The sequence below is a fragment of the Panthera pardus genome, unplaced genomic scaffold (assembly GCF_024362965.1).
Source record: "Panthera pardus isolate Hobbes unplaced genomic scaffold, ASM2436296v1 HiC_scaffold_20, whole genome shotgun sequence".
In the NCBI taxonomy this organism is placed as follows: domain Eukaryota; kingdom Metazoa; phylum Chordata; class Mammalia; order Carnivora; family Felidae; genus Panthera; species Panthera pardus.
The window spans coordinates 88896751-88923470 of record NW_026526766.1 but is presented as its reverse complement, the minus strand read 5'-3'; the positions used below and the strand labels follow the sequence as shown (position 1 = coordinate 88923470).

Below are 26720 nucleotides of genomic sequence, written 5' to 3'. Positions count from 1 at the left end.
GATCTAAAAGACAATATAAGAGAATATCTTCATGACCTAAGAGTAGGGGAATTTTTATTAAGCCACAAAAAGCGTTATCCGTAAAGGAAAAGATAAATTTGTATATCTTAAAACTGAGGACTTCTTTTTATCAGATGACCCCGCACAGAGTGCAAAGGCGAGACCACAGGACTCGGTGCCAGAACAGATAAAGAACCCCCCTAGACTATTAAGAAGACAGGCCAGCATAAAATGGGCACAAGTCTTGCACAGGCACATGATAAAAAGAGATGGAAATCGCTGATAAGCACACGATAAAAGGCTCAACATCATTAGTCATCAGAGTAATGCAAGTTAAAGCCACACTGAGGCACCACTACAACTCTCCCTGCCAGCAGCACTGAAACCTACAAGACGAATGGGGGGCGGGGGAGGGGTGGCAGCAGTTGCATCTCTGTTGCTGGGGGTGGGTTGCAAAATGATTCAGCCACTTGGGGGTGCAGGTTGGCAGCACCTCACTGCACTTTTTAACAGAGCCACAACGTCCTCAGGAAAGCCTGCCTTTACCACTTTCAGGTCAAATACTTCGAAGTCTAAGACTCTAAGACACACACACTCTAACATCTCTGAAGTTGGGATGCACCCAAATCAGGTTCTCCTCTGTTCCACTCCACTTTCGAACTTGCCTAGCTCCCTCTCCTTCGTGGTGCTCTGGCACAGCTGGTAACTACGCTGTCTGATAGATCCCGCCGCACTGGACTGGAAGCTTCAGGAAAACAGACTTTGTTCACCACTGTAAATCCTAAAGCTGGAATTGCCAGGTCAAAAGGCATGCACGTTTTTCAGTTGTGCTCTGTTTTAAAGTTCAGCAACTCTGAACACAGCTCTGTTTTAAAGTTCAGCAACATATTGCACAGACCCTCTGCTTCCTCCCGATCCCTCCTCAAGGGCAGCCCACTGTCAGCAGTTTAGGATATATCCTTCTAGACTGTTCTTTGCACATACATGCATGTGAATACAGCGTGCATGTATTAATAGAGACCGTCTACTTTCCAGAAATACAGTGGCAGCATACACATTGGCAATAGATGAGTTGGTAAGGGAGCCCTCACCAACTCTGGATGTATTCAGTCAATTCTTTACCCATGTGACAATTGAAAGCCACCTCGTGCTTTAGATCCATATTTTCCTGATGTACAGGACTCGGTTCTATCAGTCTTTCTGGATGGTTTTCCAGATGTGAGCAGCCTCCCCTCTGTCCTGCGCCAGCACCCTGAGGTTAAAGACATCCTCCTAGGCTTTCGTCCATCATGAGTGCAGGGTTATTTTATACCTAGCTCTTTAACCCATCTGGAATTTGTTTTTTCATAGTTATAATTACTCTTTCCAACCAGATAACTCTACTAATTATAAGCCATCCTTGACTCTCCCAATTTAAATGCCATTTTCATCAAATATTAACTTCTCATACACACTTGGAACATTTTCTGGACTTCTGTTATTTTTTACTGATCTATCTCTGTGGCAAAGCCATGCTGTCCTGATCACCGTAGCTTTATGCTAAGTTTTAGTATCAGGTGCAGAAAGTTCCCCCCTCGCTAAACTGGAAAAAAAAAAAAGAATAGCAATTGTTGCACACTTTCCTTCCATGTTAATTTTAAAAAATATTTTGCCATAGTTTAAGAGCTTGGTTTCCTTTTGGGAACTCAATTAAATCTCTATTTAAGAAGGCTAGATATCTTTACATTACCTTTTCCTATCTATTTTGTCCAGCTTTTTGTTTTTGCCTTTTGGTAATTTTTTAAAAAGTCGTTCATTTGGATCTGGATCTGTCTTGTTAAATATGTTCCTAGATTTTACGGTTTTTATCACTATTATGAGTGGAATGTTTAAATTTGTTCCACTTTTAACTGATTCTTGCTATTGACTATCTGTAGATTTTAAATCCAACCATTTTACTGAGTTCTCCAAATTTTTTTCATGGATTCTTGGATATTCTTGCTAAGGAATCATTGTCTCTTCTACTTTTTATACTACAAATCTCACTGTTGTTTTCTACAGAAGCTAGAACCTCACAGCCATGTTGAGTAGACACTAGAGGGCATCCACAGCTTGATCCTGGGTTTATTGGCTTTTAATGGTTTTAGTAATTTTCCATTGAAACGTGCCGTTTGCCGTCAGTACATGTCCCAGCTTCAGCATCGCTGGGAGCTCAGGAGAAACGCAAAATCTCCAGTCTTACTTACTGAACCAGAACCTGCATTTCAAAAAGATTTCCTACATAAAGTTCGAGGAACACTGGTCTAGATGATTTCTTTCTATCTTGATTTTACTTAAGAGTTTAGTAAGAAAAGCTGTCGCTGTTGGAGTCTACCAAACATCGTTTGGCATCTACTGGTCCTTTAAAAAACGGAGCCCTCCTTTTTGGTGGCTACCATGCCTTCTAGTGTTGGATAGCCTAATTCTGGACCAGCCCTGTGCCGACAGCAGGAAACCACCTTTCAACCACCCCCTAGCGTTGTCGCTCACCACTTACTTCCTCATCCTGACTCTTCAGCTCCCCAGAGCATCTCCAGGCTGAGATGGGACGTTCTCCTGCTTCAGGTGCGAGGACGGTGGGTGCTCAGAAATCACTTGATTTCACTTGATCTGTCATGCTGGTACGGCTCAGCTGGGGGGCTGGGGGAGGCTTCCTCTTCTCCATGCAGATGCTTTTTGATCTTGCTGAATCACAGACCCCCCTGAATCTGGACACCTCCCCAGGAAAACGCCCATTAACGGCTTCCCCTTCTGGTTGGGAAACTCCTGGGTCCCTAAGCCCATAGTAACAGGCTTGCTCCCTGCTTTCCCAAAACCTCTGGCTGTGGGAGACCCTGGAGAAATCCCCACCACCGGTCCCCAGCAGCTCCACTCCACGTGCTCACCACACACCAGGCACCGTGCTGAACACCCACGGGCCCTCCACGGAGTCTGCCCACAACCCCAGGGCACAAGTTACACCGCCAGCCCATTTTACAGATGGGGAAAACACAATTTCCTCAAGAAGCCAGAAACTCCTTAAAGTCAAGGACTGTTCTTGGGGCTGGGACCTGGACAAGCCAGAAGGTCACTGCCGATCACAAGGCGTGGAGGGAAGCCACGGCGGGGCCCCCACTCCCTGTTCCCTAAGCCCCTTCCTCTGCAGATGGCTCGAAACCTTGTTGGAATGGAGGGCCATTCTCAGGACCACAGCTGACTGGACCGGTGTACCAGGCATGACGCAGGGATACCGACATAGAGCTGTCTAGGCTGTCTGGCACTGTGCTCCCCAGTCAGGGTGCCCTTACCACACAGGGCCCAGTTGATCCTCCGCAGGTGGGCGATAAAGTTGGGGGCAGAAGGAGTGAGCAGAAAATGCACATTCCAAAAATGCTGCAAGACCACAGACAGAGATAGTGGGCCCAAACCAGGAGACAGGAGAGGAGACAGAAGCTTCTAGTGAAGCAGCCCCAGGAGAAGCGGGGGTAGGGAGAAGCGGCATCACATCTCAGAGGGGCCACACGACGTGAGCGACAGACGGGCCCTTGACGGAGCTGCCTTTGTGCGAACAGCATCCCTGGGAGGGGCAGGCGTGGGAGCCCCCAGAGGCCGGCTGTGGACAGATGTGCCGCTCGCCCTGAAACTGAGCCAGGAAGTAGCAACACCCGCCCGGCAGCTTGTTGTTTATTGACCAGACACGGTGGCCTTGGTTTCTGGACATGGAGTCGGCGTGAGAGAGCCTGTCTCCTAGGAAGGGGCCAGGGCTCAGGACAATCAGCCAGGAGCGACGAGGAGAGGGATGACGCCACACTCAGCTCCCCGACAGGGAAAAGGACACACCAGCAGCTTTGCCCCACGGACACCAGGCTAGGCTGGAGGTGGGAGGAGGCCAGAGTTTGCAACGTCCTTCCAGATGGCTCCGAGGACGAGAGCCCCGGTCCCTTGCGTGGTCTGCCGGGTGTAAGGTGAAGGCAAGGGCCATGGGGGCCCAGCCAGCCCAGTCCCAGAAAGACCTCGGGAGGAAGCACAGGATGCGGAGCTCCAGTGGGCCCCCGTCCCACCGCTGGGCCTGGGCCCTGGAGCCACTCCGGTGTAGGACGCTGCCTGAGGACACCCGTAGGGGCTGAGGCCCAGCCACAGACGTGCCAAGGGCTGCAGACCCCACCTTCTTCTGGCCCTGGGGCCCCTCTGGAAGCAACAGATGGCCACTGGCAGGGATCAAAGTCCACAGGAACCGTCTGGCCAGGCTGGGTGTCCTTGTGCATCCAGGCATCTGAAAGGAGCCAGCAGCCCTCAAGGGAGGTACAGGGCCACGACCACGTAGATGACCCAGCTGGTGGACACAAAGACCCCAAAGAGCAGGCTGAAGAGCACGAGCGAGCGGGCCTTGCGGGAAGCCTCCTCGGCCCGGGCCAGGTCCCCCCTGCTCAGGGCCGCGCGCGTCTGCAACGAGATGGAGGCAGGGAGTGGACGGGAGCCCCCGAGGCCCCCCACGTGCCACCAGCAGGGCCAGGCCCCAGCACACAGCCTGGAACGCGGACAGCCCGAGGGGCTCAGGACCCGCCCGGCCTCCTCACGTGAAGGAGCAGCGACAACAGAGGCCACGGGCGTGCACACTCAGCCTCTCCGACAACCCTCACGACAGCCCTGAGACCGGGGTCACTGCTGCCCCCACAGTGCAGATGAGGAAACAAAGGCTCAGTTAAGTGGCCCAGCCAGGGCCACACAGCTAGCGGTGGAGCCAGAACTCACAGGCAGGCTGTGGCCCCCAGACTCCCGCCTCCGAGCAGTCCTGAGAGCTGCCTTCTCCCCACCGTCCTGGTTTACGATGGGGGAGCCTGACCAGCGCGGGGAGGTCAGGGCCCGGCCAGGTCAGCCCCCAGGGGCTGGCCTACCCTGTTAGAACATCCTCACACCAGCGTCACCGGGTCCCCAGGGTACCCCCTGCCTGGTAACGGTCAGCGATGTCAGGAGGAAGAAAGCTATGCAGATAATGGATGGACAGAAGGACAGGTGGAAGGTGTTGGATGGACAGGGAGAGGCGGACGGGTGAGTTAATAGATGAATAGAGGGGTGGGTGGGTGGGAGGGTGGTTGGACGGAAGGAAACGGAGGGATGGGTCCATGGACGGATGAGGAGCTAGAGGGACGGGGGCGGAGGGCTACAAGAGACGAGTGGATGGACGGAGGACAGTCTCTACCCCGTCAAACACAAGCCCGCACTGAGGCAGGCAGTTCCTGGGGCCTCATCAATCATTCACACCTTCGCTGTAAACTGGTTTAGCTGACTTTTCCAGAGCGGATCTTGAGTGGCACGGGACAGAGACAAGAGAGGGGAGGAGGTGTCCATCCAAGAGGGGCCAGGACCGCAGGGTCAACCGAGCACTGTTTTCCCAATTCCTGCCCCCCTCCCGAGACACCCAGTGGCCGGGACAGGGGGGCAGGGGCTCTGTGGGCCCCGCCGGGGCTCTTCCCCCCCGACTGCTGGCAGGGCTGCCCCACCCCCACCTACCTCGTGGGAATAGACGATAGCGATGAGCCCCGTGAGGAGGCAGCAGAAGAGGGTCACGAGCACGGACTCCATCATGTAGTCCTTGGGCAGGGGCCTGTGCTCCACCAGGGGCGGGGCGGGCATGCTGGCCACGGGGCTGTTGTACTGCAGGGGCAGAGGCCGCGGCCAGTGAGGGAGCCGGCCCAGCCTCCAGACACCGCAGTGAGGACACGGCCACGGGGGCCACCGGAGGGTCCCCCCGTCCACCCCCGACCCCCGCCCAGTGAGGCTGTGGGTCACCACGGGGCCGGGTCAGGGCCCCCGCCTGCCTTCTCCCTTTGCACTCCCTGGCTCCCTGGCCCCCAGGAGTCCTGTCACTTGTGCCCTCCACCAACTGCTCAGTCCAGGGTGAGCCGTGGCGGTGCCCCCCTGTCCTGACTGGGCTCCCCACCACCAGGGAGCTCTAAGCTCTCCTCCACGGGCATCCCAGGATTTTTTGGTTTTTCTACAAATCTCACCAAGTCATCTCCCACCCAAAGGCCCCAGGGCCCCTCACAACGGACCCCACCCCCCCCACCCTCCTTTCTTCCCTGAGTCGACCACCATCATTCCCAGAACAGCCGGGCCTGGCCACCCCCTACCCTGTGCCCAGAGCACCCCTCCTCATCCCTCAGAACTCAGCTCAAAAGCCCCCACCTCTGGGAAGCCTTCCAGGCTTGCCCACCCCCCAGGCTGGCGTGACCGTCTCCTTTCCCTCATCTGGGCACCGAAGCCCCTCTGCAAGGGTCACTTATGGTGACTTTTGGTCACCTGCGTGCCCAACTCTCCCCACCCTCCACCCCCACTGGGGAGGGAGGAGGGGCAAGAGAAGTGAGACGGTGCGACAGGGGAGACCCGGGGTCAGGGGTACACGGCACTCACCACTGGGAACGATGCAAAGAGCGGTGGCACGGCGGGTGCGGGGTACAGGGGCGCGGCCGGTGGCGGCGGGTACAGGGCCTGGGGCGAGGGGCCAGGCTGGAAGAGGACGGGCCCCTGCGGGAAGGGCGGGTAGAGCAGGTGTACTGCCTTGGGGTCCGGCGGTGCGTAGGGCGGGGGCTCGCCCACGAAGCCGATGTTGGGCACCCCTCCAACGGCCACCTTGGGCCCCAGTCTGGCCTCGCCCGTGGCCTCGGCCTCGGGAGGGGCCGCCGTCGAGGCCTCGGCCTGGGGCTCGGCCCGGGGCTCCTCCGGGGCCGGGGAGCTGCCCGCATCCACGGCCACTTCCTCGCTGGGCCCTCCGTCCTCATCCAGGAGCTGCGGGCGGCGCGGGAGCTGGGGCAGCGCGGGGCCGCGGGGATCCTGGGGGGCTGCGGGGCCGCCGCCCCCTTTTGCGTCCGCTCCTGGGAAGAAACGCCAGGGACAGTGAGCAGGTGGGACTCCTCCCCGTGAGCCGCAAGTCACAGCCCCTCCAGGGACAAAGTCACAGCGATGCTGCCCGTCCCCACCCTGCACGTGCCCGCACTCAGGCCTCTCCCGGCTGGGCTGGCTGGGCGCTGGAAGGATCCACCCGAAGTGGAAGGGTGAGACGAGAAAACAGGCGCAGACGGGAAGGGTCTCCGGGCAGCCACACGGTCAGCACAGCACCAGGCAGGGATGGGACACAGGCCTTGGTCCCCATGGCGGCCGCTGGGTCCTGCCCCCACTGCCCTGTCCCTGGAAGACCGGACCAGTAAGGATCTTAGCCCCGGAGAGCTGGTCTGAGAGATGAGCCAAGCCAGAGTCCTGGCTTGTGAGGTAGGGAAGACAAGGTGCCCCAGGGTTGCCAGGCCCGGGCTAAGGATGGACTTCAAAGAGCCAGGAGGTCACTAAGGGCCAAGTGCCAGCTGAGGCACAGAGGGAACAGAAGCCTGAGAGGGGGCAGGGAAGGGGCAGCCAGCAGGGGTGGGGAAAGCCCACCAGCTTCGGGAAGCAAGGGCGCAGGGGCCCTGAGCCGCCTTCCAGCCCCGGCCTGGCCTTCGGCACCCACCCCGGGGACTCCTGTGGAAATCCCTAAGGGAAGGCTCACTAAAATGGAGGCAGGAGGCCAGTTGGCAGAGCTGTACCCTTGACATCAATTCCAGGAACAACTATCAGTTACTGACAGAGCCCAGCAGAGGCACCCTCACCAGGAGACCATCGTGATCGCGGGCCCAGAGGGAAGGACGGACCCTGCATCTCCAACAAGAGACCTGCCACCCCAGCGACTCGGCCAGTGAGAAACCGCCCTCACCCTGAACTCCTTCCTGCCAATCTCCGGGTCAGGACAGCCCCTCCCAGCGTCCTCCTCCTAAAGTAATCCTCTTTGTAGGACTTGCCTGTGATTTTACCCCAGCTCGCATGTCCCAAGTTACAATTCTCTACTCTTCCCGAATAAGCCCATTTTGCTGGTAAAGTAACGGGCTGTTATTTCTGAGGCTATCACTCCAGAGGCACCCAAGCAGGTTCTACAAGTCCCGAAGGTAGCCTGCTACTCCTCAGAGCACCCTGACGGCTGAGAACCTCTAAGTCTCAGGTGGGTTCCAGAGGAACGGCCTGCAAGAGGGACCTGGGTGGGCATTCAAGGCCCCACAGCAGGGTGGGCGGCCCAGGGCCTGGCTTTGGAGGTTTACTTCCTAAGTGTTCTTAAAGGTGACAAGAGTTGGGGCGCCTGGGTGGCTCAGGCGGTTAACTGACTTCGGCTCTGGTCATGATCTTACGGCTCATGAGTTCGAGCCCCGGGTCGGGCTCTGTGCTGACAGCTCGGACCCTGGAGCCTGTTTCGGATTCTGTGTCTCCCTCTCTCTCTACCCCTAACCCACTCGCATTCTGTCTCTGTCTCACTGATAAATAAATAAACATTAAAAAAAGTTTTTAAAAATTAAAATAAAAAATAAATCAAATTCTGTGGTAAAACAGGGGCAGGTGCCTGGCTGGCTCAGTCAGTGGCACATGCAACTTTTGATCTCAGAGTCATGAGTTTGAGCCCCATGTTGGGCATGAGAATTCTCTCTCTCTCCCCTTCTCTCTCTGCCCCTCTCCCACCTGCTCTGTCTCTCTCTCAAGATAAATAAACTTTAAAAAATTTTTTTTAATTTTAAGTCTCTCTCTCCTATGGATGTAGACAAAGCACAAAAGGAAACCACCTGAAGACACAAAAGTGACCAAAAGCAGACAGACTGTGGAATCAAACCCCATTTGTGAGTTCGAGCCCCGCATCGGGCTCTGTGCTGACAGCTCGGAGCCTGGAGCCTGCTTCAGATTCTGTGTCTCCCTCTATTTCTGCCCCTTCCCCACCCATACTCTGTCTCTCTCTCTCTCTCAAAAATAAATGATAAAACATTTTTAAAAATTAAACATGTCAGACCAGATGGACTTAGATCTACACAGAACATTCCACCCAAAACCAATAGAATACACATTATTCCCAAGTACACAAAGAACATTCACCATTACAGAATATACGTTAGGCCACAAACAAGTTTTTTTTTTAAGTTTATTTATTTTGAAAGAGAGAGCAAGCGCATAAGCAGGTGAGAGGCAGAGAGAAGGAAAGAGAGAATTCCAAGCAGGCTCCACATCACCAGCACACAGCCCAAGGTGGGGCTCAAACTCATGAACGGTGAGATTATGACCTGAGCCAAAACCAAGAGTCAGACACTTAATGGACAAGGCACCCCCACAAACAAGTCTTAATAAATTCAAGACTGCTATCTTACCAAAGATCTTCTTGAACCACAGTGGTATGAAACTAGAAAGCAATTACAGGAGGAAAACTGGAAAATTCACAAATATGTGGAGATTCCACAACATGCTGCTGAACCACCAATGAGTCAAAGGTGAACTCAAAAGGCAAATTAAAAAATACCTCATGACGAATATATAAATACAACAGATTTCCTGTATGGGATGGGATGCAGCCAAAGCAGTTCTGAGAGGAAAGTTCACAGTAATAAATGCCTCATCAGAAAAACAAGAAAAATCTCAAATTAACATCCTGACTTTACAAGTCAGGGGAAAATTAGGGGAAACTAGAAGGAAAGAAATTAGGGGAAAAAGAACAAATAAAGCCCAACGTTAGGAGAAGGAAGGAAATAACAAAGATCAGAGCAGAAATAAAATAGAGACTAAAAAGGCAAGAGAAAAGATCAGTGAAATGAAGAGCTAGTTCTTTGAAAAGATAAACAAAATGGACAAACTTACAGCTAGACTCACAAAGGAAAAGACTCAAAATCAAAAACAAAAGATGTTACAACTGATACCACAGAAACACAAAGGGTCATAAAGAGACTACGATGAATAATTGTAAAAAGCCAACAATTTGACAACCTAGAAGAGATGAATAAATTCCTAGAAACATACAATCTACCAAGACAGAATCATGAAGATAGACAGAATCTGAACAGAATCATGTTCATCAAAAACCTCCCAACAAACAAAAGTCTAGAACCAGACGACTTCACTGGTGAATTCCAAATATTCAAAGAATTAATACCAATCCTTCTTAAACGCTTCCAAAAAATGGAAGAGAAGGGAACACTTCCACATTCATTTTATGAAGCCAGCATCACCGTGATATCAAACCAGACAAGGATGCCACAAGAAAAGAAAATCACAGGCCAATGGCCCAGATTCACACAGATGCAAACATCCTCAATAAAATGGTAGCAAACCAAATTCAACAATACATTAAAAGGATCATGCACCATGTCCCAAGTGGGATGGGATTCCAGGGATGGTTCAACATACACAAAAGTCAATATGATACACTCAATACATTAACCAAATGAAAGGGGAAAAATAAAGCACAAGATCCTCTCAACAGATGCAGGAAAAGTATTTGGCAAAAGTCAACATCCACTTATGATTAAAAAAAAAAAACTCAACAAAAGTGGGTATAGAACACACCTCAGTATAATCAAGGCCACCATATAGGACAAGCCCACAGGTAGCATCTTACTTATTGGTGAAAAGCTGAAAGCTTTTCCTCTAAGATCAGGAACAAGTCAAGGATGCCCACTCTCACCACTTTTATTCAACATGGTATTGGAAATCCTAGCCACAGCAATTAGACAAGAAAAAGAAATAAAAGGCATCCCCATTGAAAAGAAAGAAGTTGGGGCGCCTAGGTGGCTCAGTCAGTTGAGTGTCTGACTTCAGCTCAGGTCATGATCTCACAGTTTGTGGGTTCGAGCCCCACGTGAGGCTCTGTGCTGACAGCTCAGAGCCTGGACCCTGCTTCAGATTCTGTGTCTCCTTCTCTCTCTGCCCCTCCCCTGCTCATGTTCTGTCTCACTCTGTCTCTCAAAAATAAATGTAAAAAACAAATTTTTTTAAAGAAAAGAAAGAAGTAAAACTGTCACCATTTGCAGATGACATGATATTAACAGAAAACCCTAAAATCTCTGCCAAAACACTCAGAAATAATAAATGAATTCAGTGAAGTTGCAGGATACAAAATCAATAAACAAAAATCCATTTCATTTCTATCCACTAATAATGAACTGTCAGAAAGAGAAATTAAGAAAATAATCCATTTTGGGGCACCTGGGTGGCTCAGTCAGTTGGGCATCCAACTTTGGCTTAGATCATGATCTCACGTTTGTGAGTTCGAGCCCCACGTCAGGCTCTGTGCTGACAGCTCAGAGCCTGGAGCCTGCTTCAGATTCTGTGTCTTCCCCTCTCTACACCCCTCCTCTGCTCATGTTCTGAGTCTGTCTTTCAATAATAAATAAACATTAAAATTTTTTTTTTAAAAAGAAAATAATCCATTTAGAGGAGCCTGGCTGGTTCAGTTGGTGGAGCATGTGACTCTTGATTTTGGAGTTACAGGTTGGAGACCCATACTGAGTGCAGAGATTACTTAAAAATAAAATCTTAAAAAAGAAAGAAAACAACCCATTTACAATTGCAAACAGAATATCTAATAATAATAATAATAATAATAATAATAATAATAATACCTAGGAATAAATTTATCCTTTTTTAAAGTAAATTCTACCCCCAACACGGGGCTTGAACTCAGAACCCCAAGATCAAGAGTAGCATGCTCTACCAACTGAACAAGCGAGGCGCCCCTAGGAATAAACTTAGGGGCACCTGGGTGGCTCAGGGTTAAGCACCCAACTCGGCTCAGGTCACGATCTCATGGTTTGTGGGTTCAAGCCCCACGTCAGGCTCTGTGCTGACAGCTCAGAGCCCGGAGCCTGCTTCCCATTCTGTGTCTCCCTCTCTCCCTGCCCCTCCCCTGCTCACACTCTGGCTCTCTCTCTCCCTCTCAAAAATAAACAAACATTAAAAAAATTTTTTTTAACCACGAAGGTACAAGACCTGTAAGCCAAAGATGAGAAGACATCAATGAAAGAAAATGAAGACAACACAAATAAATGGAAAGCTATTCCACACTCATGGACTGGAACACTACTGTTAAAATACCCACACGACTGCCCAGAGTAACATACAGATTTAGTGTAAGCAATCCCTATCAAAATCCCAACAGCATTTCCCACGGAAATAAAGTGATCCTAAGATTTGTGTGGAACCGCAAAAGACCCTGAAAAGCCAAAGCAATCTGGACAAAGAAAAACAAAGCATCACACTCCCTGATTTCACACTATATCACAAAGAGGTTGTAATTAAAAAAAAGGGGGGGGGCACCTGGGTGACTCCATTGGCTGAGGTCCGACTTTTGGTTTCAGCTCAGGCCATGAGATCAAGCCCCGCGTCAGGACCCACACTCAGCGTGGAGCCTGCTTAGGATTCTCTCTTTCTCTGTCTCTCTCCCTCTCCCCCTCTCCCCCAATAGCGTGCTCTTTCTCTCTCAAAAACAAAAACAAAAACCCCCCAAAGACCCAGACACATAGATCAATGAAACAGCCCAGAAATAAACCCGTGCATATATCAACTGATTTACAGCAAAGGAGCCAAGAATATACAACAGAGAAATGAGCGCCTCTTTAATACATGGCGTTGGGAAAACTGAACAGCCACGTGCCAAAGAAGGAACCATCCACTCTCTTACACCACACACAAGAATTAACTCAACACAGAGTAAAGGCTTGAATTTAAGACCTGAAACCATAAAGCTTCTAGAGGAAAACATAGGCAGAAAGCTCCTTGACATTGGTCTCAGTGACGATTTTTTTGGATTAAACACAAAAAGCAAAAGCAACCAAAACACAAAGTAGCAAGTGGGACCATATCCAACTAAAAAGCTTCCCACACAGCAAAAGAAACCATCAACAAAGTGAAAAAGGCAATGTAGAAAACGGGAGGAAATACTGGCAAATCATGTATCTGAGAAGGGGCGAATATCCAAAATATGCAAACAATTCCTACAACTCAAGAGCAAAAAACATACAAGCCAAGTCAAAAACAAAAACAAAAACAAAAACAAAAACAAAAAATCTTAAGCAGGCTCCACGCCCCATGCAGGGCCTGAACTCACCACCCGGAGATCAGGACCTGAGCTGAGATCAAGCATCGAGCCCGATACTGAGTCACCCAGGTGTCACCAGCAAACATTATTTAAAAAGGGAACCAAATGGAAATTTTCAACTAAAGCATATAATAATACCTGAAGTTAAAAATGTACTGGCTGCCCTCAGTAGCAGAATGGAGAGAACAAGGGGGAAAAAAGGGTCTGTGAACCTGAACAGACACTAATCCAAAGAACGGAGAGAGGACGATGAAAGGAAAAAACAGGAAAAGAACGATGCGTCAGGGGCCTGTGTGGCCACACAAGGTCTGATGCATCATCGGGGTCAGGGAAGTCCCAGAAGAGATTTGGGGGAAAGATATATTTGAAGTACGACATAGCTGCCAACTTCACAAGTCTGGTGAAAAACAAATTTACAGATCCATAAAACTCAGAAAATCCAGAACAGGAAGTCTGGGGGGGAACACTCAGCCTAAATACATCATCGCGTAACTTCTCGAAACCAACGATCATAATAAAGTCTTGAAAACAGGCAGAGTAAAATGGGATCTCTCTTTAGAGGGGAACAATAATCTGAATTTCCATAAACATTCAATAGATGGCTAGGTCAGAAGACAGTAGCTTAGAGTCTGGCTTAGAGTGCCAAAAGGAAAGAAGGGCCAACCCAGAAAGTGAGACCTAAAAAAAATGTGCTTGAGGAATAAAGGTACGTACGTTTTAGCATTCTATCGTCCTATGACAAAGTAACCACAAACACAGTAGCTTAAAACCACCCGTCCGCCTCGTTATAATCACTAGGATTTAAAAAAGGGGCGCTTGGGTGACTCGGTTGGTGGGGCACCGGCTCTTGATTTTGGTCATGATCTCACAGTGTCGTGAGTTCAAGTCCCACGTCGGGCGCTCTGTGCTGGTGGCACGGAACCTGCTTGGGATTCTCCTTCTCCCCCTGCCCCTCCCCGGCTTACGCTCCCTGTTTCTCTCGAAATAAACTTTAAAACATAATTTTAAAAATTTTTTTTAATTACAAAAACAAAAAAAAAACAAAAACAGAGGCCAGGATGTGGAGAAAACAGATCCTTGTACGGCTTCGGTAGGAACGTAAAAGGGTGCAGTCACTGTGGCAAAACACTGTTAACGGCAGTTCCTCAAAAAGGCAAAAACAGAATTTCTAGATGATCCAATCGTGCCACTTCAGGGTAGACAGCCCAAAGAATTGAGAGCAGGGGCTACAGGAGACCTGTGGACACCCGTGTCCGTAGACGCAGTATTCACAGCCGCTAAGACAGAGCAGCGGCCCAACTGCCTGCTGATGGATGATGTTTGGATAACAAACGCAGTCCATCCATACGATGGAATATTGCTCAGCCTTAGAAAGGAAGGAAATTCGGACACACTCTACAACACGGAGTGGCCTTAAGGACATGATGCTAAGTAAAAGCAGCCAGTCGCAGGAAGACAAATACTGTGGCAGTCCAGGGATAGGAGGTCCCTAGGGTCATTAAGCTCAGAGACCAAAGGAGAGTGGTGGTCACCATGAGCTGGCGGTGGGGGGGCGGGGGGGGGGGGGCGCAGGGAGCTACTGTTTTTTTTTTTTTTAATTTTTTTTAAACATTTATTTATTTTTGAGACAGAGAGAGAGCATGAACAGGGGAGGGTCAGCGAAAGAGGGAGACACAGAATCTGAAACAGGCTCCAGGCTCTGAGCCATCAGCACAGAGCCCGATGCGGGGCTCGAACCCACGGGCCACGAGATCATGACCTGAGCCGAAGTCGGACGCTCAACCGACTGAGCCACCCAGACGCCCCACATCACAATTTTTTTTTCTTTAATGAGGAAAAAATAACCAAAACGCCCATGTGTTAGCTCACAGTTCTGTGAGTCAGAAGTCCAGGCGGCTCAATTCAGGGTTTTAAGGCCAACATCAAGGCATCAATTGCACGGAGCTCCTATCTAGAGCTCTAGGGAAGAATCAACTTCCAGCTTCATTCAAATCGCTGGCCAATTCCAGTTCTGTGGGTCTGAGGCTCTCTGCCCCCAGAGGCTGCAAACAGTCCTTCCCACGTGACCCTCTCCGTCTCTGAAGCCAGGCACGGCACATCAGATCCTTCTCGTGCTTCAAAATTCTCTTTCTTTCTGCTACCAGTTAGAGAGATCTCTCTGCTTTTAAAGGACTCACCTGATTGGGTCAGGCCTACTCAGACAATCTCTGTATTTTGAGATCAGCTGACTTGGGACTTTAATTCCATCTGCAAAATCCCATCGCAGCAGCATCGAGATCAGTGTTCCTTTGACTAGCTAGGGGAGGGGGCTCTGGGGGTCATCCTTATTGTTCTGTGTACCACAAGTAAAACAAGCTATTCTCAGATGAAACAGGGAGGAGACCTTGCCAGAGACCTTCTGGAACAGAAAGGCTGAAAGTTGTTTGGGCTGAAAGAAGGGATACCAGAAAGAGACTTGGAAATTTCGGGTGAAGGAAAAACAATTATCGAGGTAAATATAAAAGATTATTTTTCCTCCTAAGTTTGTTAATATACGTAGGACTGTTGAAAGCAAAAACCATAACATTGTATGGTGTTCTCTTTTTTAAGTTTATTTATTTGAGAAAGACAGAGAGAGTGCAAGAGGGGAGGGGCAGAGGTAGAGAAAGGAGAATCCCCAGCAGGGATTTTTTCAAATATTACCCAAACCGGGGGAAGGGATGGGACTAGGAGGTAAACCAGAGGAGCAAAACCATAGAGAAGACAAACAGAAACCAATAATAAAATTATAGACTTAAACGCAACCATATCAATAATTACATTAAATGTTGACGGTCTAAACATTCCAATTAAATAGCAGAGATGGACAGAATAAATAAAAACCAAGGCCTACAAGGCTACCTAAAATAGACACTCTTTAAATAGAAAGACACACTAAGGTTGAAAGTAAAAGAGTGGGAGGATATGCCATACCAACAGTAAGCAAAAAAGCCTACAGTGGATTTTAATATCAGATAGACTTCAAGACAGAGTATTATCAGTAATAAAGAGAACACTTCATAATGATAAAAGGGACAATTCGCCAGGAAGGCATGTGTGCCTCATAGCAGACCTTCAATATACATGAAACAAAAATTTAGAGAGATAAAAGGAAGAAGTACACAAAATATACAATTGAAATAAAAGATTTTAACACTCTTCTTACAGCAATTAATGGAATAACTGGACAAAACGTCATTCGGGACCTAATGGATCTGACCAATGCTATAAACTACCTTGATCCAACCGCTGTTTACAGAATACAACATCCAATAATTGTAGACACTGTTCTTTTCGAGGACAAAAGGTACATTCACGAAAATCACATGCCAAGCCATCAAACAAGTCTCAATGTTAAAAAATATATATATTGAAATAACCCAAACTGTATTCTCTGACCATCCACAACAGGAGCACGTTAGAAACCAGTAACAATGATATATATAGGATAATACCTAATACATAAAAATTAAACAACATCGGGGCACCTAGGTGGTTCAGTTGGTTGAGCCTCTGACTTCGGCTCAGGTCATGATCTCCCGGTCCGTGAGTTCAAGCCCCGCATCGGGCTCTGTGCTGATGGCTCGGAGCCTGGAGCCTGCTTCAGATTCTGTGTCTCCCTCTCTCTCTGCCCCTCCCCTGCTTGCACTCTCTATGAAAAAAAAAATTTTTTAATAAAATTAAAATAAAAATTAAACATACTTGAAAAGAATTCATGGATCAAAAATAAAATCATGAGGTAAATTAGAAAGCATTTTGAACTGAATGATAATGTAAAAACAAAGTATCAGTATGCGTGAGATCCAGCTAACGCAGTTCTTAGAGGGAGACATAGAACTTTAAATGACTACATCAGAGGGGGCGTCTGGGTGGCTCAGCTGGATAAGCATCCAACTTTTGATCTTGGCTCAGGTCGTGATTTGGCAGTTTGTGGGTTCGAGCCCCACATCAGGCTCTGTACTGACAGTGTAGAGACTGCTAGGGATTCCATCTCTCCCTCTCTCTCTGTCTCTCTCTCTCTCTCTCTCTCAGAATAAGTAAACGAACCTTAAAAAATAAATAAATGACTACATTAGAAAAAAAGAAAGGTCTCAAATCGGTCACCTAGAGTCCACCCTGGAATCTTGCTGGAAAAGGAAGACCAAAGTAAACGCAACATAGATAGAAGTATGAAACAATAAAGAACAAACATCAACGAAACAGGGGCACCTGACTGGCTCAGTCAGAAGAGCATATGACTCTCGATCTTGGGGTCATGAGTTCGAGCCCCATGTTGGGTACAGAGATTACTTTAAAAAAATGAAATATATTCTTTAAAAAAAAATCAATGAAATAGAAAACAGACAATAGAAAAAATTAACAAAGTCAAAAGATGGTTAAAAAGATCAAATTGACAAACCTCTATCTAGACTTAAGAAAAAGAGGACACAAATAGCCATGTCAGGAATGAAAAAGGGGTTATCATCACAGATCCTACAGATGTTAAAAGGAAATCAGGAGAATACTACAACTTTAGGTCAACAAATCTGACAACGTATATGAAAGAAATTTCTTTCTCTCTCCAACTCTCCAAAATTGACACAAGAACAAACAGGAAATCTGAATCGTATTTCTGTTAAATTTGTTACCAAAAACAAACAAAACAAAACAAAACAAAACTCTATGCCCAGACGGTTTCACTGTTAAAGTCTATCAAACATTCAAAGAAGAAAATAACACCATTATAGTTGGGTTTTTTTAATAGAGGAGGTAAGATCACTGCCAAATTCAAGAAACTGCAAAAGAAGGAATAAAACTCTCCTTGTCTGCAGATGATATGCTTGTTATGTACAGAATCCAGGAAATCGACACCAATTCCAAAAACAAATAAATGGATTTAATATGGTCAAAGGTTACAAGGTTAATCTACAGAATCGATTATGTTCTTATGCACTAGTAGCAAATAATTAAAAAACAAAATTAAAACTAAAATCCAATTCACAGTAGCACCAACATAACTGGAAAATAAGTGGGAATAAAACGAACCAATGAATTCCAAGACATCTACACTGAAAATTACAAAGCACCACTGAGAAATTAAAGAAGTCCTAAATAAATGGAAAGGTATATACCATGTTCATTGTTCAGAACACTCAAACTGTGAAGATAACAATTCTCCCCACATTCATCTATAGATTCATTGCAGTCACAATAAAAATTCTAGCAGGCTTTTTTAAAATGCAGAAAGTGACAAGCTCATTATAAAATTTTTATGAAAATGGGGTGCCTGGGTGGCTCAATTGGTTGAGGATCTGACTCTTGATTTCGGCTCAGGTCACGACCTCAGGGTTTTGGGATCAAGCCTCCTGTTGGGGTCTGTGCTGAGCATGGAGCCTGCTTGAGAGTCTCTCCCTCCCTCTCTCTGCTCCTCTCCTGCTCTAAAATAAAAATAAAAAATAAATAAAAAATAAAGGGATAAAATTTTTACGAAAATATAAAGCACCTAGAATAACCAAAACTATTTTCAAAGGGAAGGCAAAATTGGAAGACTCTACCTGATTTCAAGATTTACTATAAACCCATCACAGACCAGATGGTTCATTACTAATGAAATAATAGACACATACATCAATAGAGCATTAAAATAGGAGAGTGTAGAAAGACACACACATATTTGGTCAGTTGATTTTTGCCAGAGTTTCTTGGTCAGTTGATTTTTGGCTGAGTTTCCAAGGCAATTCAGTGGAGAAGGAAAGACTTTTTCATAACTGATATAGGATCAGGGCACCTGGGTGGCTCAGTTGGTTAAGTGTCTGACTTTGGCTCAGGTCATGATCACATGGTTTATGAGTTTGAGCCCTGTATCCGGCTCTGTGCGGACAGCTCAGAGCGTGGATCCTGCTCTGTGTCTCCCTCTCTCTCTGCCCCTCCTCTGCTTACACGCTGTCTCTCTCTCTCTCAAAAATAAATTTCAAAAAATTTTAAAAAACAGGTTAAAAAAACCATATAGGATCACCTGATTACCTGCATGGAAAAAAGTGAATATTGACTCTTCTTCACAATATCCACGGGAATTAACTCCAAGGGGATCATAAACCTGAATGTAATACCTGAAACTGGGGGCGCCTGGGTGGCGCAGTCGGTTAAGCGTCCGACTTCAGCCAGGTCACGATCTCGCGGTCCGTGAGTTCGAGCCCCGCGTCAGGCTCTGGGCTGATGGCTCGGAGCCTGGAGCCTGTTTCCGATTCTGTGTCTCCCTCTCTCTCTGCCCCTCCCCCGTTCATGCTCTGTCTCTCTCTGTCCCAAAAATAAATTTAAAAAGTTGGAAAAAAAAAAATTAAATAAAAAAAAAATGGGTAGAAGACGTGAATAGACATTTCTTCAAAGACATACAGATGGACATACAGACACAAGAACAGATACTCAACATCACTCATCATCAGGGAAATGCAAATCAAAACTACCATGAGCGATCACCTCACACCTGTCAGAATGGCTGAAATCAACAACACAAGGAACAACACGGGGTGCCTGTGGCTCAGTCGGTTGAGTGTCTGACTTTGGCTCAGGTCACGATCTCACAGTTCCTGAGTTCAAGTGCCACATCAGGCTCTCTGCTGTCAGTGCAGAGCCCGCTTTGAATCCTCTGTCCGCCCCGCTCTCTGCAGCTCCCCCACTCGTGCTCTCTCAAAAATAAACGTTAAAAAAAAGAAGAAACGTGTTGGCAAGCATGTGGAAAAAGAACCCTCTTGCACTGTTGGTGGGAACGTAAACTGATGCAGCCGCTGTGTCAGGCAGTATGCAAGCGCCTCAAAAGAAAGCAAAAACACAACTACCCTATGATCCAATAATTGCACTACTGGGCATTCCCCCCAAAGAATACAGAAGCACTAACTCAAAGGGGTACATGCACCCCTGTGTTGCTCGCAGCATTGTTTACAACAGCCAATTTAGGGAAGCAGCTCAAGGGTGCATCAAGAGATGAACGGATGAAGAAAATGCGGTACATACGTACAATGCAATATCACTCGGCCATCAAAAGAATGAAATCTTGCCATTTGCAACCACGTAGATGGAGCCAGAGTGTATTAAATGAAACAAGCCAGAGAAAGACAAATACCGTATGATTTCACTCCTATGTGGAGCTTCAGAAATAAAACAAAGGAGCCGGAGGGGGCGAGGGGGACGAAAAGAGAGAAAGAGGGAGACAAACCAAAAAACAGACTCTTAACTATAGGAACAAACACACGGTTACCAGAGGGGAGGTGGGTGAGGGGTGTGAAACAGGTGACAGGGATTAAGAGGTCACTTACCCTTGATGAGCACTGAGTACGGAATTGTCGAATCGCTATATTATACACCTGCAGCCCATACAACACTACACTGTGCCAATATTAACTACGCTGGGTTGTTTTTTTTTAAACCCAGTATTAAAAAAGGAGGATATCACTAAACACATACAAAGGCAAGTCAGAATGAGAGAAAATATTCACAACACGTTATCAGACAAAGGAGTTTTATCAACAATGTAGAAACAACTCTAACAACTCAGTAGGTCAAACATCCCAATGAGAAAATGGCGGAAGTATTTGCGAACGCTTCACCCAAGAGGACATCCAGATGACCCGTAAGCGCATAAGAGGATGCCCCATGTCACTGGTCACCAGAAATGCCGTCAGAATTGGAAATGCCAACTCCAGGCAGGAGGCGGCACCACGCACCCGTTAGAAAGGCTGGAACAACAGCGAACCCGGGCCGAGCGAGCTTTGGCGAGTATGGACAACACCCGCAGCTCTCAGGTACCACAGCGGGGAGCAGAGACAGGGCAACCACTTGGGAAACACTTAGTCGGTTCTTCCGAAAGTGAAGCATACATCCGCCATATCACCCAGCTGTTCCACTCACAGCCACTTACCCAAGAGGAACAAAAAATACGACCACACAGGCTTGTGCACAAATATTTCCAGCAGCTTGAGAAACATACACGCTTGTCACTTGACGCAGCTGAGTTCCGGTTAGTTGGTTACACAGCATAAGCCAACTACTGACCAACAGAGAAGGGTTCCCCTGGCAGCCAGAGCCGGGACACGGCTGGAATGAGAGTGGAAGGGTGGGAAGGAGGCCGTGGGGACAAAGGGAGAAGGGACAGTGGCCTGAGCAGAAAGGAGGGCTGTGGGCAAGTGGCTGGATGCAGGCAGGACTGAGGAGGTACACCTGCCCGACAGCGTATAGAGGCAGGACAGGAGGGCATCATCGGGAGTGACAGGCAGACCAGTCCCCTGATCTCCTCCCTGAGCGTCCAGGGCAGAGCTGGCCCTCGGCCCTGGGACGAGGCCGGGTTCCAGCCAGGAGCTGGAGCTCAGGGACCAGGCCGGCCGGGCTGCTTCACCTCCCTGTGCCTCCTCAGTTTTCTCATCCTTAAAATGGGGACAACACCACCTCTTGGGGGTGCTGTGGTGATTAGATGGGGGCACGCCCAACAAGTGCTCAACTGACACCGGCTACTGTTAGCTGAGGTCAGGAAGAGCCTGGAAGATGAGGAAATGAGGTGTTCTGGCCAGTTTGGGGGGGGGGGGGTCGTCTGTAAGGAACAGGGGAAATGAAAGCGAGAAGAAATGAGGTCGACCCTTAGAGCCAGAAAGATCTGTGACTTTTTGAAAAATGTTTATTGTAGGGGGGGGAGGAGCAGGGGAGGGGCAGAGAGAGAGGGAGAGAGAGCATCTCTCCCTCCATGCTGTCAGCACAGAGCCCGACTTGAGACTCGAACCCATGAACTGAGATCGTAACCTGAACTGAGACCAAGAGTTGGGCGCTTAACCGACTGAGCCATCCAGGCACCCCCAGTTTGACCCAGAGAGCTGGGCACTTCCCAGAAGAGCAGGGAGGCAGGGGGCACCTAGCAGTTGCTGACCTATAGGAGGGTGGGGGTGGCCCAGATACTCCCCAGGGGGCACCAGCCAGACCCCAACCGTGTGGAGGCCTTGTTAGAGGCTCTTGGGATTGCCAGTGCCCCCACCCCAGCCAAGGGCTGTTTCTGGAAGAACCGAGGCCCCAACCACAAAGAGAACACGGGAGAAAATGGGAAGTTGGCTTTGCTAAGGGGGAGCTGGCTGACTGAACTCAAATCCACGCCCCGCCCCCCACCGCAAACCACCTTGTGCGCATGGGACCTTGTGCGCATGGGATACACGGAGGCGGCCAACCAACCACTCAATCCCACCCTCCTATCGAGTACCTACTACGGACCAGCGCTGTAGGCCCCGAGACACGGTTCTGCACACAAATCCTACCCAAGCACCATGATTTCAGCAGGTCCGCGTGCCTGGGGGGGGAGGGGGGGGCTGCCGCGTGCGTGGAGCTCTGCAGGTTAAGACGTCGCAGCCAACGCTAAGGGCAGTGCGGGGAACAGCGGCCAGCGTCGCCGCGCATTTTTACGAGGTGCGGAGGTGCGGGGCCGCGGCTCGCAGACCGCTCGCCTGCACGAACACGGAGCTGGCGCAGCAAATGCGGCTGCGCCCCCCCCCCCGCCCCCGAGGGCCCCCGACAAACCCTCCACGCCTCAGGCGCCTCATCTGTGCCACGAGCACTGCAAAGTCACAACCGTGGACCTGCGGCCAGCTCTGTGCGTGCCTCGCCGGCCATCGTCAGGTGCCCTACCGCACAGGTGGGACGAGGGAGGCCGACGGCGGGGACCCGCAGCCCCGGCCGGACGCAGACGCATTCCGGGGGCCGGGGCCGCGTCGAGGCCGGCCGGCACCGCCCCGGTTATCCTAACAAAACCCGCAGCTTTCCGGGGGGGCCCCGCCGGGGCGAATACCTGGCCCGATGGCGCGGAGATAGGGCTGCGGAGTAAATCGATCAGCCGGCGGGGCTGCTGGGCCCGCGGCCTCGGGTTCTCGGGTTCTCGACACCCGAGCCTCCTAGGACATTCCAGCCGCTCCGAGGGCGGGGGCGGGGCGGCGCCGGGGGTCCGGCTGCGCTGGGAGCCAGGGGCGCCCCCCACCCCGGGCCCAGCGCCAGCCTGGGGCTCCCGGGGGCGATGGGTGGGGGGGGCGTCGGAGTTCCGGAACGAGCTTCCCCCGGCCCCGTCCTTGTCCGCCCGTCTCTGCTCCGCCCCGCACCCCGTCCCGTGGCGCCCGCCTCCGTGGGGTCTCTTCCCTCCGCGTGTCCCTCCCCGCCCAGGGCCCCCTGCCCTCCCTCTAAGGACTTCGGCCTGGCCGGAGGGGTGCGCGCTCACCAGGGGAAGGAGGGGCGCGGCGAGGAGAGTGGAAAATGCCCCCACCCAATCGCCCCACTCGGGGCACCTGCTGCCCGCCCTCCCGCAGGGGCGCCCAAGGGGCTGCAAGGGGGCACCGCCTGAGTTGCCAGAACTTTCCGCGGCAGCCTCGCGGTCTCCCCGGTTCTGGGCCGGGGTGGGGGGAGATCCCAGGGCCGGGTCGGGGACGCGGGCCCGCCCCGCCCCCCGCCGCGGCGCCGGGACCCCGGGAGCCCTCACCTGCGTCCATGGCGCGCCCCGCCGGCTGCCCGCGCCCCGCCTCCCGCCGCCGTCGGGCCGGGCTCGCCTGGCGCCGCGGGCTCGGGTTTCCTGCTGGCGGCCGCGCGGCTGGTTAATGATTGACCGCCCTGATGGCCCGCGGCTGCGTCCGCAGGTGGCCCCGCGCGCCGAGCGGGGGTGGGGGGGCGGCAGCGGGGAGGGGCCGGGGTCCCCGCGAGTGCCCCCCCCCCCGCCCCCAAGTGCAGGAGGCCGGCGGGACGGCAGGGCCCACGAGCCCCAGGGAATCGCGGCTCCCCGACCTGCCTTTTCATCTTTCCCAGCAAGAAATGCCCGAAATGCAGAGTTTTCACGTGAAATCCCCTGAGTTTCAAACAACGTGTGCGCGACTTCTAGCCCCGAAGCTTGCCAGCCCGGGGAACCCGAAGCCGGGCTGCCCGGCAAAGCCAGACGGCTTTTTCAGTTCCTAGCTGCGCTCCCCAGGGCGACGGGAAGGTCCCCGGGGACCGAGGAGGAGGAAGGCGCCCCCCCGAGGCCGGCAGCCCTGGGGACCGTGCGCTGCGATGGGGGGGAGGGGGTGGTAGCCCGGGGTGGGGGTGGGGGGGTGCGGCCTGAGTTTTACACCCACAGGTGGAAAGGACGGGAAACCTTGGTGGGTGCCGGCAACAAGGGGTGCGTCGTTTTTAGGGGATTTTTTAAAAAAATTCTTTCTTATTTCTGTTTTTTTGAGAGAGAGGGAGACAGAACCTGAAGCAGGCTCCAGGTCCGGAGCTGTCAGCACAGAGCCCGATGCTGGACTCCAGCCACCAACGGTGAGATCATGACCTAACCCGAAGTCAGATACTTAACCGACTGAGCCACCCAGGTGCCCCCCTTGGAAGAAGATTTAAAGACAGAATGACTGGAAGTTGGTCTGCTTTTGATGAGTAGTGACAGGAATTCTAAACGACGTCAGTGACAAAATGCTCCCGCTGGGGGGAAAATGGTCTGTTGGTCTAAGTTCTGGACGTTCGCTGTGGTTATTGCTGGCTCAGAGAAAGCCAGTGGATGGGCCTTCACCCTCCTGGCAGAAGACTAGAATCCTCTCCTGGGAATATGACCCGAGCAAGAGAAAAGATACACAAATACCAGGGTTCCTCCATGAAAATACTCAGCGAAGTATTACCACCCCCCCCCAACACACACAGAATTTCCAACCATCTCGCTAGTCCCCCGCCCTTAGATACCATCAGAGAGAGGAGGGCCACTCACTGAGAAAAGCAGGTTCACCTGAGACAGACACAGATAAACAAGTGGAAGAAACTGGGTAAACAGATGGTGTGGAGAGAAGAAAACTTTAAAAAACTCTCTTCAGGGGGGCGTCTGGGTGGCTCAGTCGGTTCAGCACCCGACTTCGGCTCAGGTCATGATCTCACGGTTCGTGAGTTCCAGCCCCGCGTCGGGCTCTGCGCTGACAGCTCGGAGCCTGGAGCCTGCCTGGGATTCTGTGTCTCCCTCTCTCTCTGCCCCTCCCCTGCTCATGATCTGTGTCTCTCTCTCAATAATAAATAAACGTTAAAAAAAAAAAAAAACCAACAACCTCCCTTCGGTGTCCTCAGAGAAGACAATCACGAAATAAGAACAAGACGCTATCAAAAGAACACTCATTAAACAAAACAAAAATGTCCTTGAGAAAAGCTGACATCACGGGGGCGCCTGGGTGGCTCAGTTGTTTAAGCATCCGACTCTTGATTTCTGCTCAGGTCATGATCTCAGGGTTGTGGGATTGAGCCCCAAGCCCGGCTCTGTGCTGACACCACGGAGCCTGCTTGGGATGCTCTCTCTCGGCTTCCCCCCCCCCACCCCCCAACTTGCACGCTAAATAAATAAATAAACTTTAAAAAAAAAGGTTGACATCAGAAATAAAACACTGAGGGAATTGATTCCGGGAGAAGCAATATGACATCAGACTGAAACACGGATCTACACAAAGACATGTCGAAACGGAAAACTGCAGAGTACAACAAAAAATTTCCTTAGTCTTAATGGTGCTGAAAGGTAACTAAGGCAAAAAAAAAGGAAAAAAAAGCAACGTACCAAATGTTGCCAGCACTTTTAGTGAGCTCTATGCCCACTATGAGGCTTGAACTCGCAACCCCGACGTCAAGCCTTATATGCCGTACCCATGGAGCCAGCCAGGCGCCCCTGCCTTTGGCACGTTTGAAAGTAAATTGTAAAAAAAAAAAAAATAAGTAAATTGTACAACCGCGAAAGTAACAGCACAAAGGATGGGCAGGGGGGAGGGAAGATGTGTGTCTATGTATGGAGGGAGCAGACGTTACACTACATTTAAAGAGTAGTGTGTTCACAAAGCTGTCCTTACTGTACCCGGCACCCAGATCTCGGTTTCTAAATACTATCCTCCCATAAAAGAACCGAGGACCCTTTGGACAGAAGGGGTGGATCCCAGGTCAGGGGCAGGGAAAACCGTAAGATGAGCCCGGAGTGTGTCGTGATACAGGAAGGTAACGATGTGCTTTAAAAAGGGGGACGGGCACGGGAACAAACATAAAACTGGTGTGTGTGGCCAAAAGTGGAACAGCCTGAGTAACAAAATAACGACGCCATTGTCAGATGACCCGAGAATAAAATACCCATAAGCCCTGCTGATATAAATGACTGAACGGATACATAAATGGGAGCGAAGAGGCAATTCTCTTTTCACAGCAGAACCTAATAGCAGAAGGAATGTGGGAAATAGAAAATCACCGTTAGAATATCGCAGTAACAGGGGCACCTGGGTGACTCAGTCAGTCGAGCGTCGGACTCTTGATTTCGGCTCAGGTCACCATCTTCCGGTTCGTGAGTTCAAGCCTCGCATCGGGCATGGAGCTCGCCAACGGTTCCACCTTCTTAGGGAGGACTCTTTCTACCCAGAGCCATCGGTATGGTGGTTCACTCAGGTTCACTAAGGGGCGGTCCCTTCAGGCTCCAGCAGTAGGCACAGGGCCATTTCCGGAAACCAGCGGCTGTTTGGGGGGCTGTGGCTTTGACTCCCACCTCCAAGGCACCATCTGGTCCCGACCCCTTCGTGGGCAACTCGGTTTCAACCGCTGGCTACGAGGACCTTCTTCACTCAGGGGCCTGGTCTATCACATTTCCCTTTCTCGTCTTGGAAGGGAGAGGGTATGCGCGTCTCGGCGTTTGGAAGGTGCGCGAGTGTGGGTAGGGGTTGGGTTGACTTGCTGCGCCTACCAGCTCGGCTATCTGGACTGGAAGCCGTGGGCAAGCCATGTGATCTCTCTGCTTCTCAACTTCCCCGTTAGGAAA

General features: G+C 50.4%; 1 protein-coding gene across 1 annotated transcript; it reads right to left on the bottom strand.

Annotated features, from left to right (window-relative positions):
- Positions 1 to 3653: 3653 nt before the first annotated feature.
- On the bottom strand, positions 3654 to 23486 carry PRRT1B (proline rich transmembrane protein 1B). The gene is made up of 4 exons (XM_019420771.2): positions 23415 to 23486; positions 6409 to 6869; positions 5509 to 5652; positions 3654 to 4440 (listed from the first exon to the last, which is right to left on the bottom strand). The coding sequence occupies exons 1-4, from the start codon at positions 23422 to 23424 to the stop codon at positions 4291 to 4293; spliced, it is 765 nt and encodes a 254-aa protein (XP_019276316.1). The 5' UTR covers positions 23425 to 23486; the 3' UTR covers positions 3654 to 4290.
- Between the last annotated feature and the right edge of the window lie 3234 nt (positions 23487 to 26720).